Below are 14,786 nucleotides of genomic sequence, written 5' to 3'. Positions count from 1 at the left end.
TGTTGAACTCCTTGAGTTCCAGATGAAGAGGAGAAAAAGGCTTAGGGCATGTTTGTATCAAATATGCTGTGTTTAATACTTTTCTTGGAGATGGAGAAGTAGTATATGGGGTAAGGCTCTTCTTGCCTTGCAAGTAACAGACTTTAATGCTATCCATGGACACCATATGGTCTCCCAAGTAAACTTGGGTATAACCCCTTCCCCAATCAAATAAAATAAAACAAAGTTCTTTTTCTCATTTTTCAGAAATTCACATCAAACCAGGACACCTGCAGTTTAGCTGAGTTCTTTCCCCATGGAAACTATCATAAAATCTTGGTCTCTGCCCCTACCAAGGTGATGGTCACTATCTCTAGAGAGGGCCCCCTCACTTCTGTGGATATTACAAGCTTTCTTGCCTTCTGCATTCTCTTGTGGCTCAGCCAGCTGAAGCATCAGAGAGAAAGACAAGAGCCTGGCCACATGGCATTGGGTCCTAGTGGGAATTCCCTGGCAGGGAGTGACCCCTTGTGCACCATTTCAGAGCCCCCTCAAAAGAAAAGGGAATGAAAAAAACAGTCTTAATTTATGTAGAGTGCCTTGACATTTTCTGTCCTGTTATATTTCATTGGATCTGGTTCTAGATTATTCTAATCTATTCCACCTCATTAAAGAAATTTGGGGCTGGAGTTATAGCACAGAGGGGAGGGCAATTGCCTTGTGCACTGCTGACCTGAGTTTGATACCTGGCTTCTCCTATGGTCTTCCAAGATCCAACAAGAGGAATTAGTGAGTACAAAGCAAGGAGTAACCCTTAAGCATTGCCAGTATAGCAAAAAAAAAAATTAAAAATTAATTATTGAGGAGAACTAGTTTTTGTGCAGGTGAACTGAAACCCCTTTGGAAAGAAGGTACTTGGGGGGGTTATATTCCCTAGAGTGGGCTATCCAGGAGAGACCAGGTAGGAGGGGGTCTGCAGTGAGACTGCAGTATCACCTGGGGTTTTTGAAGACACCCCCCACCAAATAAAATCATCGCTTTCAGTCTGTATCACTACCTAAATTTTTAATGGATGCCAGGTTCAACCCACCCCCATCTGAAGCCTCCCTTTGGGAGTCTCCTGTAGTGCAGAGAGGGAGCTTCCATGCCTGGCTTCCTACCATGGGAAGCACCCACAGGTGGTAGCCTGCAAAAGATGGGGATCAGAAATGTTAGCATTTCTGAAGGATGTTTAGGCAACTGGTCTATGTGCCAGACTACCATCTCTACTCCTTAGAGACATGTGTGCTCAAGTTGAGGGACACATGAGGGGTCTCCCCTGATACGTCACTCCAGGCCCACTCTCCACAAAGCCACTTTATGCTCCAGGCAGTGATACACCCACATGTTTCTTAAATTGCACAAGCACCACTAAGGGATCCTCCTCCTGATAAAGATTAGAGCGTTCCAGACAGTAAGAGCCAGTGTTTGCGGGGAGCTTATAAAGCCCAGGCCTGTGCAGGAAAATACTTAACAACTGGTACTAAAAATAACCCCCCTCCCAAGCTCTGATGCATCATGTTGGCTGCTTTCTATGTAAATACTCCCACCAGGCAATGTCAAACCACCCACTCAGTGTCACTGGCAGTGGGGTTTGAAAGAGGGGGCCCTGGTCCACTTTTCAAAGCTACAGTGGGCTTCTCGCTGCACAGTTTTGAAGACCTGGCACTCTGCTGTGCATCGTCTTATTTAGACCTTACTCAAGTATACAAGACAGCTGGAAGGATTGTTCTTCTTCAGTGTGAAACAATTGATATTCTGAAAGATTCATTCTCTGTTCAAAGTTATGCATCTAGGAAACTGCAGTCAGAATTTAAACCCAGGTCATCTGACTTAAATTCATGAATGGCTTCCTAAGTAAGGGGGCAGTCCCCTTTGACTGCCAACCTCAATCTATCTGCCTCCTTTAGCTTCTAAAGCTTAGCCCAGTGGATAAAAAATAGAAATTCTGATGTGACCTAAGACAACATAATCAAGTGTGCTTTGGCTGCTTATTGGTGTATGCTGAATTTAATCATGTCCCATGACCTCCAAGGATGTTGGGGAGGGGGAAATAAAGAGAACTTCAGGAACTCTTTATCAGAGGCTCACTGCAGGAAGGAGTGAAGGGATTTAGAATCCAAGAATCATCCTATGCACCATACAAGTGAAGATCAAATGGGATTCCCCACAATCCCTAATAAGACCTGAAGCATCTTCAAGAGCTAAAGCAGAATGAAGTAGGATATCATGGCACTTTTTCTGGAGCTGATTGCTTCAATCCTTGTGGGGAAAGAAAAAATATACAGAAATAAAACCAACAATCTATGTCAAACAATAGTATCTGAATTCACTGTATGCAGTATATATTGCTGAAATTTAAATTTCTTATACAGTGGTCCTCAAACTATGGCCCACGGGCCACATATTGTATTTGTATCTGCTTTGTTTCTTCATTGCAAAATAAGATATATTCAGTGTGCATAAGAATTCGTTCATAAGTTTTGTTTTTACTATAGTCAGACCCTCCAATGGTCTGAGGGACAGTGAACTGGCCCCCTGTTTAAAAAGTTTGAGGACTCCTGTTAAATGTCATTAGTAGAAATACCATTAAGGATCATTTTTTTCTCTTGCCATCTAGACCTATTTGAGACAGCAACGAGGTTGATGCTCAGTAGACTTTAGACTTGTGAAATAAATGATCCAATTCAGGGATTAAATGAAGCAGCAAGGGATGAACTACACCAATAAATATGGGGCAGCAGACTGGGAGTTCTGAGTAGTTAGGATATGGAACCTCATACTTGAACCACAAAAGACACAGATGACTTCAACAAATTCTAATTTGGAATTCAGCACCACATAGTCATGGACAGCTCTCCTAGAGACTTCATCCAGACCTAGATTAATACTGATATTATTATTAATACTGATACGCCTACATATTCTAGGTCAGATTTTCTTTGTAAATCTAAAGTACATTTTATTTCCAACAATGAAGTTGAGTTAATTTCTTACCTGTCTTTTTTATCGAACCCATCTCAATTTTTATTTATTTTGCTTTTACTATGGTTATCAACATGGACTCTTTCTTATAGGTTCACTTAAGATATAGTTAATGAACAGATAAGGAGATAAATCAAAGAATTGAATCATATGCCTTGCCTGTAAAATACATTTAAATTTGATTCCTGGTATGATATGGTCCTCTGAGCAGCATTGACTATGATCCAGGTTCCCTCTGAGCATCAATATGTCTTAGCAATGTTGCATCACTGGGCCTGAGCATTAAATCATTCAACTGGCCAAGTAATGTCAGCAGAGGCCCTGACTCTCCCTGAGCATTGGGAGATAAAAAAAGCTTTTAGGGGTTGGAGAGATAGCACAGTGGTAGGGAGTTTGTCTTGCACACAGCCGATCCAGGATGGATGGTGGTTCGAATCCTGGCATCCCATATGGTCCCCTGAGCCTGCCAGGAGCAATTTCTGAGTGCAGAGCCAGGAGTAACCTCTGAGTGCCACCGGATGTGACCCAAAAACAAAATAAAACAAAACAAAACAACTTTTAATAAAATAAATATTTATTAAAATCCTCCTAGTATAAAGAAGGTATAGAACTGTGATTATTTTTCTACCCCAATCCCACCTTTGATTTTTATATAGAATGAATTCAGTTAGATGAGAAAGATAACTGATAAATACTCAAGGAAATTCATACAATAATTTCAAAGGGTTGAATGCTAAGAAGATAATTAAATAAGTTGTAGTTCTTAACAATTGAATCTGGTTGAGGGAAGCATCTCTGAGGAGGCATCTCTGAATGGACCTTTTAAGAAACAAGATAGAATTGTCTTGTTGAGGCAGCACTGGGATTTCCAGGTGAAGAGACATGTACACTCAAAAGGCTCTGAGGCAGGAAGAAAACTTTGTGCTAGTGTCTATGGCTATTACAACGAATGGCCACATACCCAGTGACTTAAAACCACAGCACTTATTCCTCCACTGATTCTGGTTATACATCTAAAAGCTGGATATAAGCAGAGCTATGGTTTCTCTAAAAGTCTGAAGAAAGAATGCTTCTTTGACGCTTCCAAGCTTCTGTTGGGCAGAAGCTATACTAGGCAATTATTGTAATTCTTGCAATACTAGGCATGTCTTGACTGGGGCTGCATTATCCCAATATGTACATATGCATCTTCATGGCCTCCTTCTCTGTAAGTGTCTCCTTTGGGTCTCTAAGTTGGATTCATCCACAACTTTCTTTTATAAAGCATTGTATGTTGGCTTTAGGGAACCCCAAATCCAGTATGACTTAATTTCAGCTAAGTGCATCTGCAAAACCCTCCAAATAAGACTATAGGCCATTTTTGATGTATCATGGATTTTGATCTACTCAACTTATTCTGCCATGTAAGTTGAGTAGAAAGATGGAGCATTATGAGCAAGAGAGAAAGGAAGGGAAAGACCATATTATGTTGGGCATTTTAGAATTGTGTGAAGATTTTGAATTCACTTTAAATGTCAGGGACACCACTGAAGGTTATATAGCAGGTAGTGATGTGTATTTTATTTTTATTTATTCTATTTGTTTTATTTTAATTTTAAATAAATAAAACAAAATACATATTTAAATAAAATAATTTATTTTAAAAATTAAAATAAGTGTTTGTTATTTTATATAATTATTTATAATTAATTTTTATTGGTTCAATTCTTTTTGGTTTTTGGGCTACACCCGGTGATACTCAGGGGTTACTCCTGGCTACGTGCTCAGAAATTGTTCCTGGCTCGGGCGACCATATGGGATGCCAGGAAAAGAACCGAGGTTCGTCCTAGGTTAGCTGCATGCAAGGCAAACACCCTACCACGTTGCTATCACTCAGGCCCCTATTGCCTTAATTTTTAAGATATCATCTTATGCTATCAAGAGAACTGGCTATGGAGAAGCAAGAATCTAGCCTAAAGACTCACTGGAAAACAATTGCAATTGCCTAAATAAGATGTTAGAAATGGACAAGAGGGCTAATAAGAGAATATGGGGGTAAATGGTGGTTTATTTAGTAGTATGTATTAGATGTAGGCTTGAGGACCTGCTTAGGTGTTGGCTATTAGTGGTGAGGGAAAAAGAGAACTAAAAATTACTGAATACTGGTGCCAGATTGATAGTAGAGTAAGTAGGGCATTTGCCTTGCACATGGCTGACCCAGCTTTGATCCCAGCATCCCCTCTGATGCCTTGAACCCACCAAGAGTGATCCCTGAATGCAGAGCCAGAAGTAAACCCTGAGCACCACCAGATGTGGCCCCAAAACAGAAACAAATTCTTGAACATTTAGCTTTACCAATGGAGACATGCAGCCAGTGCCTTTATTAAAAGGTCTTTTCTAACCCAGAAAGATTACAGATGGAATAATTAGACTATGGAAAAAGAGACACTAGCTTTTTGCCATACTCTTGCAAAATATTCTCCTTTCTACTGACAACTGGACGGTGAGATTGGGCAGAGAACAGAGCTGGCAGGCTTAAAGGGAAAGAAGCAATTGATTGCATTAATCTGATTAAAAGAATTGATCTGGATGACATTCAGGGACATTGCACACCCAGGAGACAAGGGAGGGAGGTATCCTGGGTTTAGTTGACATTTGCCATCTTAGTAGGGGCAATAGGAACTGGAAGCATACATTTTCTACTACCTGCCTATTTGATTCCAGTCCCCTTCAGCCAAGCTTCTGGGTTCAAATCCTAAGAGTTCCCCCAGCTCACTAGCCCTTTGCCATGAGCAAATTCTTTAGGCGCTCCGAGCCTCCTATACTGTGTCTATAAAATGGGGATCTGCTGTGAATAGACTAAAGTCACCCATATAAAACATCCATGGCATCAGCAGGCAAAGAGGAGGGGGTTTGTGTCCCCTGAGTCATCACTTCCTAGAAAACCTGACAAAAGGAATGAGTGTCATGGACTCTGGATGGGAACTCCAAAATTCATCTCTTGCCAAGTTCCCTCTCATTTATTCTAACCCATTAAATCAGGTCTATCTACTGAGAGTTGAAAAGAAAGATATTGCAATCATCGTGATCTCTCATAGAGGCACTAAGCATTTGACTCAGATTTTTCCCACTTCACTCATGAAAGCCCTTTAGCACCCTCAGAGAGAATTCTATCATTATGGTTGTTGTTGATGATATTATTATTATATTTCACAGATTTTAAAATGCTGCTTAGAGAGTAATTGATGGGCCATTCTCAGCAAACAATTCGTTCGTGTCAGTTATGTGCAGAAAGAAGGCCAGGTTCCCCAAAGCACAACCTTTGAATCTTTTCTTTTTCTTCTTTTTTTAAAATAAAATAAATTCTTCAACTGAATCAGCATGAGATACACATTTAGTTATACAGTTGCTTATGTTTGAGTTTAAGATATCCAATGTCCAATATCTTTTACCAGTGCACATTTCCTGACACCAATGTTCCCCCCCTCCTTTCCTTTCCTACTCCCCTGCCTGGCCATCTCCCCTTTTGCTACTATTATAGATATTTTTCTTCTCTCTTCCTCTTCTCTACCCTGCACCTATCTTCCTTTCTCCCTCCCTCTTTCACCCTCTCCTTATTTCCCTCTGTACCCCTCTTTTCCCTTTTAGGCACTGTGATTTGCAATATTGTTACTGAAGGGGTATCATGCATGTCACTACCTCCTTTTAGCACCCAGTTCTTGGCAAAGCGATCATTTCCAACTATCATTGTTGTAGTGGTCCCTTTTCTGCCCTAACTACACTCCACCACTATTTGTGGTATGGACTGGTCCTTCTGGCCCTCATTTCTATTGTCTTTGGGAATTATTATCTTACTATATTGTTTCTTTTTATATTCCACAAATGAGTGTGATCATTCTATGTCTAGCTCTCTCTCTCTGACTCATTTTGCTCAGCATAATACTTTTTATATCCATCTATGTATAAACCAGTTTCATGACTTTATTTGTCTAACAGCTGAATGTTTTCGAAAACTTTGCATGCTCCACCTTGAGAAAACTTCCAAGTCAACAGTTCTTTTTTTCTTCTTGTTTTGTGTTTGCATTTTGGACCACACACAGTGATGATCATGGTTTACTCCTGACTCTGCACTCAGAAATTATTTCTGGCAGATTTGGGGTATTGAACCCAGGTCAGTCTCATGCAAGGCAAATGCCCTATCTGCTGTATGTTCACTCTAGCCCAAAATGTTCTTTCTTTCCTCTAATTACTGCTAACTACACACCTCTTCTACAGCAAATATAAGAGTCAAGACTGTTGGCTTACTGGGGAGTGTATCCTGAGTGACAATATCTGAAAGATGGGGGGGGGAGGATGCTATATAATAACATAAGCATCTTCTCCTTCAGAGTTTTGTTTTGTGTTTGCTTTTGAGCTGTGCTCAGTGATTATTCCTGGCCCTGCATTTGGGGATCACTTTTGGCAGGGCTGTAGGGACTATATGGGGATGGGGGTTCTAGGGATCCAACCAGGAAAACAAGGCAAGCACCCTCCCCACTACACTATTTCTCTGGCTGAGATGAATTTAGGAGGACAGGATCATTCCAAGAATCTAATGCTAGACATCTCTCAGAAGCTCGCAGGGTTTTTGCCAGTGAGCATGCCCCCAGGATCCCAGGAAGGCTTCCAAAGATTCTAGAGTTGTGCTGTAGACCCAGCGGGTGGCCATTTCTCCCCCTTGCCTGGCAGAGCTCCCCAAAAGCAGGAGAGGAGGGAGAGATCCAGGAAGGGAGAAAGAGACAGCCCAGCCTGAGGCAAAGGATGACAATGCACAAGCCCTAGGAAGGTCTCCAGGAACTTCCCTTTCTAATTGCGCTGGCATTTCCTACTCCTGGAGTCCAGGAGCTGGAGATGGTATAACTGATCCGCTGCTGTGCTGCAGCTACCAGAATCAGCAGAGAGGATGCACCAAGGCTGGCAGAGGAACAGGCCTGGGGTGGCCTCTGACAGCAGCGCCAAGAGGAAAGCTGGTAAGGCAGAGGAGATTCAGCCCCACGCACCGAACGGAACTTCATTGACTGCGTGAAGCCAGAAGTCAGTGCATGGGCTGGAGTTCCGAGAACCTGTAGGGAAGGGACGTTCAGGAGTGGAACGGTTGCAAACACGGAGGTCAGTCAGTCCGGAGCTGCACCTACAGTTTATCCTACCAGGAAGAAAGGCACCAACTCAGCTGAAAGTCCCAGTTAACTGGGCAGCACAGCGTCAAGCGATTGCATTTCTTCTGTGCAGCCGGCAGAGACACAAGATACCCTGCCAGGAATGGGAGAAGCCGGAGCTCATGAAGACTGTCAGGAATTCCCTAGCAAACACACGGAGGGCGGAGAGCGTCAACCTAGATTATTCCTAGATGAGGGCAAGTCCCCAGCACAACCACTGCTTTCGGTGTGCAGCTGGGATTGGGGGAACCATGGAGGACCCAACCCAGCAACCTGAACGCAAGAACTCATCTGGTCTGAGCACCATGCCCCAGCCTGCCATGGCTATCCAGGCAGCAACTTTGACCCTGGTGCCCCTCGTATGTGCCATAGGTGTGGTGGGGAACGCCATGGTGGTTCTGATGGTGATCCGGAGTCACCATATGGTCACATCCACCAACTGTTTCTTGGTGAGTCTAGCCTTTGCAGACCTGCTGGAGTGCCCACCGGGGATGAGGCAGCGTCTAACCGGGTCTGGGTCTTCGGTCATGCCGGGTTTCTGGGTATCACCTATCTGCAGTACGTGGGCATCAACGCGTCCACTGGCTCCATCACAGCGGTCACGGGGGAGCGCTACTTGGCCATTTGCCACCATTGCGTGCCAAGGCGCTGTGTACGGTGGCCCGTGCCAAGCGCATCTCTGCGCTGGTCTGGACAGGTACATGTGCCTACTGCATGCTCTGGCTCTTCCTGGTGGACACACGCGAGACCGTCTATGCCGATGGCGTCCAGGTGAAGTGTGGCTACCACGTGTCACGCTCCCTCTACCTGCCCGTCTACTTTCTGGACTTCACGCTCTTCTATGTACTGCCCCTGGGCCTCGCCATCATCCTGTACACGCTTATAGCTCGCGTCCTTTGTTTGGGGCCACTGCTGCCTAGAGGTTGTGGCAGCGCCTATGGCCAGGAGCCCTGTGGCTCAGTGCACCAGCATGGCTCCTCCAGTCATGAGCACTTCTCCAGGGTCACAAGAGGTTCCCTCAATTCGCGGAGACAGGTAAGCACCCCACTTCTCCAGGGTTCCCAAGTGCTGCAGCGCTAAACCAACAAACAGGTGGGTGGACGCTCAGGGCCCTTGTCAAGTCCTCAGGTTCAAATCCTAGCACTACTTCCCAGGTTACTGTAGGGATTCATCCCTGAATCTCAAGTTTCCTCCCAGTGTGGACCCAAGGATTTTCAAGACATGCAGATGGGAGGGGGAGGGCAGATCCTAGGTCCAATGATCCTCAGCCTACCTGGTGGGGAAGTCAGTGAACCCTTCTCCCAATTGAGTTCTTCAAAGATTGGAAAGCCACTCTATGCCATCTCCCTGCCTCCCTTGGTGAACACACCTTTGGGAGGGACTCATCTATTCATCTCAAATAGCCCCCTCTCCCCATCTTCTTTGTAGGCTCCTTAGGTCAAGGTAGTTTTTAGAGGGAAGGGGCAGGAAAGTTGGCCTTTCACAACCCTAATTAGATTTTCCCAAAGTAGGTAATACCACTCCAGAGGGTGCTGGTGGCCCTCCTGAACCTCCTTTAAGCATGCCCCCCCACCTACGAAGGCTTTTTATGGGGTCTCAAACTCAATTTACCTGGGGGCCGCAGGAGGCAAAGTCGGGGTGATCCTTGAGTGCAAAGTCAGTAGTAGCCTTGAATGTTGGGGGGTATGACCCAAACAACTAAAACAAAACAAAACAAAAAAAGATTCTTCTAGGGCAGGGCCACAAAATGTTGTACGGAGGGCCATTTGTGGTCCATGGGCCACAAGTTTGAGACCCCTGCATTTGGTCTCTGCTCTGAGGAGGCCTATTTTTGTTTGCCTTTTTGTGTGTGTGTGTGTGTTTGGGTCACACCCAACAGTGCTCAGGGGTTACTCCTGGCTCTATGCTCAGAAATCGCTCCTGGCAGGCTCAGGAGACAATATGGGATGCCGGGATTCGTCCTTCTGCATGCAAGGCAAATACCCTACCTCCATGCTATCTCTTTGGCCCCTGTTTGTTTGCTTTTGTGGATTTTTTTTTATTTGTTTGCTTTTGTTTGGGACCACATCCAGTGGTGCTTAGGGGTTACTCCTGGTCTGCACTCAGAAATTACTCCTTGTGGTGTTCCAGATATCATATAGGATAATAGAAATTAAACTCAGATCAGCATGTACAAGGCAAGCTCCCTTCCCCACTGTCCTATTGTTCTGGCCCAGCTGAAGGGCCTGTCATCCAAATCTACAGAAGTGGGATGGAGGGTCAAAGAGGAAGAAAAATAGAAAGGCTGAGGTGACCACGAAAGAGGAAACAGAAAGGATGAGCATGAGACTGGAAATGTGGGGTTGTGTGAGATGGGGTACACCCTTGGCTAGACCACTAGACACTGAGCCAGCACTGCCTAGCTCAAGTTAGGGCTAAGTTAAGACTGATGGTATGGGGGTTACCATAGCAACAAGCAGACCACTTATTCCAACATCCCCCAGGGGCACTTTCCATCATGTACTGTTTTCTATAAGGTTTTGGGGGTGGCAGAGCAGGGATGGGGTTCCCAGAAAATCTGATGGGAGTAGGCTTCAGTGTCACAGTTTTCAAGTGGGGATGCAATTGTATGGATTACCTGTGTTTTCAGAGGACACACACATGAGAGCAATGCTAGGCCTGAATACTCAGGCCCCTGAGGACACATGCATTTGATGGTCTCTCTCTTGTCCTGCAGGTCACCAAGATGCTGGCAGTGGTGGTGGTTCTCTTTGCTCTGCTGTGGCTGCCCTACCGGGACCTGGTGGTGGTCAACTCTTTTCTGAGCCAGCCCTATTTGGATGGGGGCTTCCTTCTCTTCTGTAACCTCTGCATCTACCTGAACAGTGCTCTCAACCCTATCATCTATGCTCTCATGTCCCAGCGCTTCCGGGAAGCCTTCCAAGTACTGTTTCCCTGTTGTCTGGCTCAGCCCAAGCTCCAGCCCCAAGAGGGCACCCTGTTTTTTTACAGCACCATCAAAGGCTCTTTCCAGCACAGACAGGGTTCTTGGGAGGAACCAGGGCATAGCATGTCCATAGCATCCCAGGGCAAAGCCCATCACCTTATCCTTACTGAGATGTCTGTGTATGTAAGAAAGCAGAATGAGGAAGTGGGATCCAGCCTGCATGATGCAGGTGCACAGTTGTGCACTATGTGACCCTGGGGTCATCCTCCCATTAAAGACAACCTAGAAGTGTGTGTCTAATAAATAACAATAACAATAATGATGATGATAATAACAATGATAACAATAACACTCTCCAGTATACTAACTAGACAAATATAAGAGGGGTTAGCACCTTTTCATAATTCTTACCAGCCTGGATGGGAGATGTTTTCAAAGATTTATTAGGCGGGGGTGGGGATATCCAGGAAACTTCTGGGAATCTCTTGAGTTCCTCCCAGCCCCAGGGATTTAGGGGACCTTTTGCCAGGACAAACATCCAACTCTGCCTCCTTCTGAATAGGGACAAGAACTGCCTCTGTAGATAGTTGGTTCACTGCCAATAGCCAAGTTCTTCTAGAGCTGGCTATGGAGGTACAGAGAGGAAAGAGAAATGATAGGGGTCACTCTCTCTGCCCAGAGCACAGAAGAAAAGCCAGAAATGTAAACACAGCCCTGTTCTAAGCATTTTCTTCAAAAGTAGCACCTTAAAGGAATGGAAAGCTAAGATGCTTTAAATTTGTTTGCGAATGTATGAGGGAAATAGAAAACCTGTCTAGAGTACAGGCAGGGGGTTGGGTGGGGAGGAGGGAGATTTGGGACATTGGTGGTGGGAATGTTGCACTGGTGATGGGTGGTGTTCTTTACATGACTGAAACCCAAACATGATCATGTATGTAATCAAGGTGTTTAAATAAAATACATTAAAAAAGGAAAAAAATAAAATGTATCATAGATTAAAAAATTTGTTTGTTTGTTTTTTGTTTTGGGGGATACATTCATTGGTGCTCAGGGATTACTCCTGGTTCTGCATTCAGTAATGCAGCAGTACTGGCCCCAAAGTAAGTGATGCTTACTTCTTTAGGCTCTGGTGAAAAGCCATGTACATGAATCAGGGTGGTCAGTTTTTTTGGTAACAAATGACCTTCACATCAATGAGTGGGGCTTGGGGCCGGAGAGATAGCATGGAGGTAAGGCATTTACCTTTCATGCAGAAGGTAATCGGTTCGAATCCCGGCATCCCATATGGTCCCCCGTGCCTGCTAGGAGGGATTTCTGAGCACGGATCCAGGAAAAACCCCTGAGCACTGCCGGGTGTGACCCAAAAACTACAAAAAAAATGAGTGGGGCTTAATCCTTTATGAAATTCATCTCTCAAAGGCAGTTCCTTTCCACAGAGGGCACCTGGATCAAGGCCACTTTAGTCTTGTGGCACCACTTCTTCAGTGCCTGCTCTCCTGATTCTGGCCATAGGTTAGTCTCTGAAAAGGTCTCAAGCTGGCCATTGAAGGCATCACTCAGGAAATGCTGCTTCAGCTTAGCCAGCAGCGTGGCTACCTGAGTGCTAGGTGGTAGAGGACTTTGTAAGCCCAAGTAACAATGAGCACCAGTTGGGAGGATGTATTAGGATTCTCTAGCAGACAGGGCATATGCAAGAGCACCTGCCTCTCCAAAGCCACTGGTGTAGCACAGTACTATGGTTTCAAAGTAGGAATTCATGCCCCTTTTATAAAATAAAATATTTAAGTACCATGATTACAAGCATGATTGTAGTTGGGCTTCAGTGATAAACAGAACAACCCTCTTGACCAGTGCAACATTCTTACCACCAATGTCCCCTCTTTCCCAACTTCCTGCCTGTATTCAAGACAGGCATTCTACTTCTCTCACTCATTGTCATAATAGTTCTTAGTGTAGTTATTTCCCTAGCTGCACTAACCACTCTTTGTGGTGAGCTTCATATTGTGAGCTGGTCCTTCCAGCTCTTATGTCTATTGTCTCTGGGCATTATTACAATAATGTCCTTAATTTTTCTTAAAACCCATAGATGAAGAGACTATTCTGTGTCTATCTCTCTCCCTCTGACTTATTTCACTCAGCATAGTAGATTCTATGTACATCCACATATAGAAAATTTTCATGACTTCATCTCTCCTGGTGGCTGCATAATATTCCATTGTGTATATGTACCACAGTTTATTTAGCCATTCATCTACTGAATGGCATCTTGGTTGTTTCCAGAGTCTGGCTATTGTGAATAGTGTTGCAATGAATATAGGTGTGAGGAAGGGATTTTTGGATTGTAGTTTTGTGTTCCTAGGATATATCCATAGGATTGGATCATATGGGAGCTAAATTTCCAGTTTTTTTAGGAATCTCCGTATTGTTTTCCATAAAGGCTGGACTAGACAGCATTCCCACCAGCAGTGAATAAGAGTTCCTTTCTCTCCACATCTCCACCAGCACTGATTGTTCTTAGTCTTTGTGATGTGTGCCAGTCTCTGTTCACCCCCTTCTTAAAACACTTCAAAGAACATTTGAAACATTTCAAAGAACATTGTGTAGTGAAAGATAGTGGAGCAGAGCCAAATGCTGAATATTCTGCCTTGTAACCGCATGGAAGGGCCGAGTTGGAGAGGATTTGACCTGCCTGCCAGCTGCTTGTGTCAACTCAGGAGCAGCTCTGATGTCTAGAGAAGATGCTCAGAAAAAAAGCTGAAAATAGGCAGGTCATAACTCTGGAATTTGGAGACCGGGCATACCTCTTACTCTGCCTCTAACTCATTGTGCTATTGGACACATCAGCCAACTTCTCTTGCTCTTGTTTCCTCACAAAGAAATAGAGAATAGAGACCTATTCATTCTGGCATGAATGTTTTCTGTCCCAGACTATGGGAAATTGTCTCTTTCCTGTTAATTTCAAAAACCCACATATTTCACCTGCCAGTAAACTCTGGGATGTTGATATAATGGGATTCCCAGATGTTCCCAGGCTTTCCTTTACCTTCACCTCTGTTGAGGCTACATGCACCCATGCTGCTCTGGGCCTGCTGCATTGCTGTGGTCATGGAGGCTCTCTAACCCATAATCATCCCCTTGAGAGGATGATTTGCATCCACACTTTGTAGAGGCATCTAGAAACTGGTTTCAGGTCAGCTGACAGGTAACAGAAAACTAAGCTGAGAAGTTTCTCAGGGAACTGGGGTTATCATAATTGACTAAAGCTAGTCCTGGCTCATTCTCTGGAACTAGCGGGGAACCCACCCCCAATGCAACCCCAGGAAAAGCAGGATCTGAGGAAAGGTGCCAGTGACTGCTGAGTGAGCATCTGCAGGGCCAGCCTCTTGCTCCTGTTTGACACTGTAAACATTTTTTATCCCATGTGCCAATAAGTCTCCATTCTTGCCCATTTTCAGTTGCATCAGATTTTCTCTTACTATTGCTAAATGCTCCCATGGATACACTCCCTGAGGCTCTCACGATGAATGAGGTGAAGGATGGAGCTTAAAGGTATCATACTAAGGGAAATGAGTGTGATGAGAAACATCTGATACTACAGGAGTTTATTCTTGAACAATATATGATCTCACTTAAGCTGCCATATGATTTCACAGGCCCAGGAATCAGAGTCAGAGGGGGTTCGC

The 14,786-nt window shown here is 44.4% G+C and overlaps 1 protein-coding gene across 1 annotated transcript in view; it reads left to right on the top strand.

Moving 5' to 3' along the window:
• Positions 1-8,482: 8,482 nt before the first annotated feature.
• The window catches only part of LOC126018395 (thyrotropin-releasing hormone receptor-like), a 40,867-nt gene continuing 34,563 nt past the window's right edge, over positions 8,483-14,786 (top strand). The window contains 4 exon segments of the mRNA XM_049780544.1: positions 8,483-8,645; positions 8,648-8,806; positions 8,809-9,212; positions 10,894-11,100. Of these exon segments, the coding sequence (XP_049636501.1) occupies positions 8,483-8,645; positions 8,648-8,806; positions 8,809-9,212; positions 10,894-11,100 (933 nt within the window).

This window comes from Suncus etruscus, chromosome 9 (genome assembly GCF_024139225.1).
Source record: "Suncus etruscus isolate mSunEtr1 chromosome 9, mSunEtr1.pri.cur, whole genome shotgun sequence".
Taxonomy (NCBI): Eukaryota; Metazoa; Chordata; class Mammalia; order Eulipotyphla; family Soricidae; genus Suncus; species Suncus etruscus.
Note: the sequence above shows the minus strand (reverse complement) of the source record. Positions and strands in the feature narration are given on the sequence as shown.